General features: G+C 42.6%; 1 protein-coding gene across 1 annotated transcript in view; it reads right to left on the reverse strand.

Annotated features, from left to right (window-relative positions):
- LOC147013511 (peptidyl-prolyl cis-trans isomerase FKBP4-like) overlaps positions 1-5011 on the reverse strand; it is a 30736-nt gene extending 25725 nt beyond the window's left edge. Inside the window, exons 1-2 of the mRNA XM_085855363.1 lie at positions 4788-5011; positions 3784-3928 (exon numbers count right to left, since the gene is read on the reverse strand). Coding sequence (XP_085711489.1) covers positions 3784-3928; positions 4788-4865 — 223 coding nt within the window. The 5' untranslated portion in view covers positions 4866-5011. The remainder of the gene's footprint in view (positions 1-3783; positions 3929-4787) is intronic.
- Positions 5012-6000: the final 989 nt, after the last annotated feature.

Raw genomic sequence — 6000 nt, forward strand, 5'->3', positions numbered from 1 at the left:
ACCACAAAGAGGGAACCATCCCCATTGTACATGTGACATATAAACAATTGATAAAAACTGCACAAGAAGGGCCCGTCACCTGCACATTCTGAGGAATAACAAGTACATGATTAGAAATACCAACAATTTGAATTTATAAAATATCATGACCACAGGACAGGACAGATACTATGGGAGGGTGAATGCAGCATAAAGCCAGGAGGAGGATGCGAGAATAGATGCAAAACAATATGGAAACAGAGAAAGAAGGTGAACACAAGGAAGGGGGAAACCAGGGTAAATGGGATGAAAGAAGGAAAAGGAAAACTCAGCCTGGGAACCAGACTAAAATCGGGTTCAAAGAAATAGAGAGCGAGAAAGTGAGCGACCTTTGAGCAAAAAGGCAGACAGGTGTTCTCATGAAAAATTAATATAAAACATAAGAAGAGGACAGCAGCAACATTATATTGTTACAGATTTGGAAACCTTTTGCACACAAACAGCCAGCCAGAGAACCCGCAGTTCAGTTATTTTGATAAGTATGTGTTTATAGTTAGGGTTCCGTCCTTCTGTCTAATGGGTTAATTTCATGTATGCGCTGCAGGTTTCTTTTATAGTCAGATTTTTTACATCTTCAATTAATCCTTCGTTCTTCGAACCATCGACGCCATTGCCCACGTGCGTTCGACCACGGACGTGAGCGGAGATTTCCTCACCTCAGAGCTCCGACTCCGCTCAGGAAAGGAGGGGGTCACCCCCTGTCCAATCAGGAGGCTCATCACCTCAGGACTGACTCCGCCCCAGCCAGATGGAGTGTTCGTCCCGACCAATAAGGGGAGGCCACTGATCGCCCGACAACCCCTCGTCCAATCCGGAGGAGAATTACCTCGGTTCCCTCGGAGACAGTTCCCTCGACCCGCAGGTGAGGGGGGAGGTGGGAAGGATAAGAAAAGGTGGCGAGCAGTCGTAAAAAAAGAGGAGAGTAGAGTCATCGTCTTTGCTCTTGGCCCTTTGGTCTGTCGTCGTGGTCTGCGGTATTTTCCGAGGCTCCTCATGGTAGTGGTGGTCAAGCAGCCAGGACCATGGTGCTCGATCGTCGTTTGTGACAGCCAGGATCGTGGATTCCGGGTCGTGGGTTAGAGTCCCACTGTGGTGGGTTGGAGTCGGTGTGACCGCATGAGGCGGACAGGTACCCGGCCAGCCTCTGTCCCCCCAGCTGAACTATCCTCCTTGGCTGGAGGACCAAATAAAGACCCGGCGGGGGTCCATTTTCTTTTGGTGTGTGTGTGTGGCACCAGTCTATTAAGTAGACTTGTATAAGTGTTGATTGATCTTTGCACATTACATTTTATTTGTGATTAAGTCTGCACTGTGTCTTATTACTGTAAATAAATATCTGTTAAATGTTCCAGTTCGTTGCCTGTCGTTTCTACCACTGACCCAGCATGGTGTGGGCTTGAGAAGTAGTAAGGCCGTTTGTGCCATAAATTGTTCATTTGGTCCGGCGCGGCTTTGGTTACTTCCACTCGGTTCGGACAAAGTCGGCCGAGGGTGTGGCTTCCCCCGTAGTTAAGACAGCGTGGGTACTTAGACAAGTGGACCCTACCTCACGCCTTCAAAATATTGGCGATCACGGTCCTTCAAGTGACCCGTCGACTCTGGAGTTATTCGGGGTGACGACCTTTTCATTCCGGGTGTTCGGTGAGAGTCAGCCCGACTGCCCCGTTTGGCGTTCGTCCTCGCTACCGAACCCGGCACCACAACAATATATCAAATCAATTAAAATCAAAATCAGCAGTATGATGATCAAAAAGCTATAGAAGTAATTACTTTCCACTTGAACATCATTAGAAAAGGATGTCATGAAAAATAAATAAATAATAATAATATGATAAAATAAAGTAAAAGGGGGAGTACAATGTACATTATTCATTAAGAATCTTAAAGTACTAGTGCAGGCCTGTACGTGCATGCCCATACGTGCCCAAAAAAATAAATAAAACTTTCAAACCACGTGCCAGAAACAACCACACAGGCCGTTCCTTCGCTCTCACATGCACATACGTGCGTGCAAAAAAAAAAAAAAAAAAAAAAAAAAAAAAAAAATAAACTTTCAAACAAACACACAGGCCGTTCCTTCGCTTTCGTAAACGACGACTGGATTGGGGCATTGTGTTTATCTATAAATGCGCATAAGAAATAGAGAAATTCTCAGAATAGTGTCATCACTATCCGGAAGTAGTGTGTGCCCGTATGGAATGTTCACATGCATTCCACGAATTATCGCTTGCATTGAAGTAACAACTGCTGTGATACTTACACACACAGAGTTAATTAAAATCCAAATTAAAATCAAGTTTACCTCCCTGTCATTGCTTGCCATGATATTCGCTGCCATTGACCATTGCCACGGTAACTAAGGCGCCCTTTCCCCATCGGCCACGCCTACGCAGCAACGTGTCCTGTTATTGGTTTGGTAAATAAATGGCCATAACTTGGGAATCACTTGTCCCATTAATATAAAACCTTGAAAAGGCACATACTCAGGTCCTCAGCAATATTCCTGGCAAGTTTCAATTAGATCGGACCAGTCGTTGTCGAGAAACAGTGGTCACAGACAGACAGACACAGAGAGATTGCTGGAATTATAGATAGATGGTATGGCACTGTTTTTGTACCTTTGGGTTTTGCACGTAATTTGTGAAAGTTGAGATGAATTTCTGAAAGTATTGTGTGCTATCCTGCCTGAGGTCTGGAGGCCAATGTCTAAACTTATTTGATGTTTGTAAGTGGCGTGCGAATCTCAAACAAATTTCAAACCTGCGTTGTTTCAAGGTTTGGATATCACAAAACTGAAGGGCCTGCTCAAAAATCAGTGTGATTATCCTAGTATGATTCAGAGAGCCCTTTTCTGAACCTGCTCCAATTCGTTACTTCGGCGGATTGTGAGGCCAAGCATTCCAAACTGGGACAGCATACTCTAAAAGTGATCCAACATATCCTTTATAAATGGTAAGCAAATCTTCCACGGCCAAGTTAAACTTTTTGAGCATTTTTGAATAGTCGCACCAATGGTGAAACTTGTGTCAATTCTCAATTGGATAAGCAGTTGCAGAGAAAATTAGCACAGAGAGACAGACGTACGGACAACCCGAAAACATAATGCCTCCAGCAACTTCATCAGCAGAGCATCACAGTAAGTAAGTAAATAAGTAAGTAAATAAGTAAACAAACAGACAAACAAACAAACAAACATACATATCCATCCATCCATTGGGACCAAGGCCGAGGCTTCAGACTTTGGCATGCTCACGAGGCTGTTCGGTCGAAACGAAATGTCCCAGAAGATGAAGAAAATAAGATCACATTTGTACATCCATCCATTGGGACCATACTCTGTGCAGAGCGTTGGTGCTGCCTAAGCAGTCTCCTTGGCTATAGACACAATCCTGGACGGGTCGCCACTCCGACATAGGATACCAGCGAGCTGGCACTCATTTTGCCGGCCTCGGAAGGATGACAGGCAGAGTCAACCCCACCTGGTATTAATTAAACAACAAAAGGGGATTTGAGCTCAGGATTCTAGGATCCCAAGCCCACCACCCTAAATATATATATATATATATATATATATATATATAATCATTGAGAAGTTGTACTTCTTGAATATTCCTTCTGGATTTATATTTCTTATCTTGTAAGCAATCATTGATTGTAAATTGTGAATATGTATGCATTCAGCCATCAGCTACCAGACATGTTTTAATAAAACCATTTTTGAGTTTTTGAAAATAAAACCATCACCTTTGCCGAGTTCAAAAGAAAACTTCTCATTGCGGTCACGACTAGAATCAAACACCGTGCCATCAGTGAGTTTCCCTGTGTAATGCACCCAAACGTTATCTCCAGGTAATGGTCGCTCCTCTCCTTCTCCCTCTTGCAGTATCAGCTGGAACAAGAAATTAAAGGCAATGGTGAAAAGTTCTCCACGAAATGTCAACTCCAGCCTCGTAATCCCGAGAAAAGACCAAATCAGCAATCATTGCAGTGCCATCTGCCCACCTCCACACTCCAGTAGTAATGCAAGCCGTACTCAAAAACAGATCGATATAAGCAGAAATAAAAAAATAATAAAATAATAATAATAAAAAAAATGTAAAAACGAAGATGGTCAACAAGAAACGCACAAAATATTAGAAAACAATCCAAAACCAAATGGAAACAAGTGGTATATAGATTACAGTAGATCTGAGAATGCAACGATCTAGAGTAGATCTACAATATAATAGCATCCACAAATGGACATCTAGGCTCAAGTAAAGTCAAGTACACATTGGCTGCGATGGGGGGGGGGGTGACGTCACGAAGAGGTTCCCCAAGCCCCTTTGATGAAAACACCCCCCCCCCCCCACTTTGATAGTCCCTCGTGGTTTTTTTTTTTTCTCTCCATGACGTCGAGGAACCGGTGATAGTGAGGCCCGTTCTCTCATTCACCTCACGTCGTGGTTTTAAAAACACTTGAGACCCGAAAACGTTTCAGACGAATGAAAAATTAACATACATTAAAAAATCTTCACTCAGGAGGAATAATTATCCTTCTTAATATTCAGATTAGTCAATCCCAAGCAGAACGAAAAAGGGCACGTTTCGTTCACATCAGAATATCGGATTTTTGTAAATTAATTTATATTAATTAATTTGTATCCGTCTCGAAAAGGAAAAATGAAAATAAATAAAATTATTTCCTTCAGACTTTTGCAAACCAATTTTCATTGGCGTGACGTCACACCTTTGCAACCGTACATTACCTTTCGCACCCCTCCGTCTTGTTTTGGTGTAATATCTTCTCCTTCAACCTCGGGCTTTTGCTCCGTGTCGGCAGTCATTGTACGAGATATCTACTTGCGAGATATCAACGACGAAAACGCACTCTGAGGCGGCTTGTGTTCTGAAATGAACCACAACGATGGCTGACGAGACGAGCGTCAGAGGAACCTTCCAGAACGTGACGTCACGGCTATTACATTTTTATTTCCCCCCCCCCCTCTTCAGTGAGGAAATTTCTTTCCTCATCATTTCACACGATGTGCATTACTTTCGAGTTAAACTTCACCGTTATTTTTTATTCTGTGGTGAATTTATTTATTACGTCTTCTTCTTCTTCTCATTGCAATCTTCTTCTTCCTCTCCACGCAATCTTCTTCTTCTCTACGCAATGTGCTCCTTCTTGAATGCGCATCTTCTTCTTCCTGTCTTTGCATCTTCTTCTTCTTCTTCATCCGATAGCAAACAAGGAAACACGAGGTGTTTTTGCACGTGCAGTATTTACAAAGCCCCGTTTACCCCCGATCATCATCTACCCTCTGGTACGTTTCGTGTGTATATACATATATCAGACGCGGATCCGTGATTTTAAGTTCGGGGGTGAAAAAATGCACATTTCAATGAAAATATCATTTCGCTGAGGAGAGTGAGGGGAACATTTTTCTTTTTCGTACATTCTAAAAAAAAAAAAATTCTAAATACAGCACAGACAAAGATTACTCTAATACACTTGAAAATAAGTACTTTAATGAGAAAACTTTGGCTCAAAACTCAACATTTATTTTAAATATTGTCTAATCCGATCGATTGATTTTATTTATTCATTCATTCATTCATTCATTCATTCGAATGCAGCCTGTGGCGACTTAGCTGCATAATTCTCTGGGAACCTCATATATTCCCTTTGGAACCCGCTGACGAATTGCCCCCAGTTACCAAAAAGCTGGTACTCATTTTGTCGACCTCAGAAGGAAGATCGGCGGAGTCAACCCCACCAGGTGTTAATTCAATGCGTCAAACAGGGGCTTGAACTCAAGACCCTCAGGTCTTAAGCCAGCCACCTTGACCGTTAAGTCAACACCAGGCTTACATCTGATTGACTGGAAAGCAGACGTTGCATCAAAAGAAACGAATTGCGTGATGATCGAAAACAAATCGATTGTTGTTACGGAAACCGCAACGACGACAACCGTTAGG

This window comes from Eptatretus burgeri, chromosome 14, assembly GCF_056783735.1.
Source record: "Eptatretus burgeri isolate ZD-2024b chromosome 14, Ebu_testis_v1, whole genome shotgun sequence".
In the NCBI taxonomy this organism is placed as follows: Eukaryota; Metazoa; Chordata; class Myxini; order Myxiniformes; family Myxinidae; genus Eptatretus; species Eptatretus burgeri.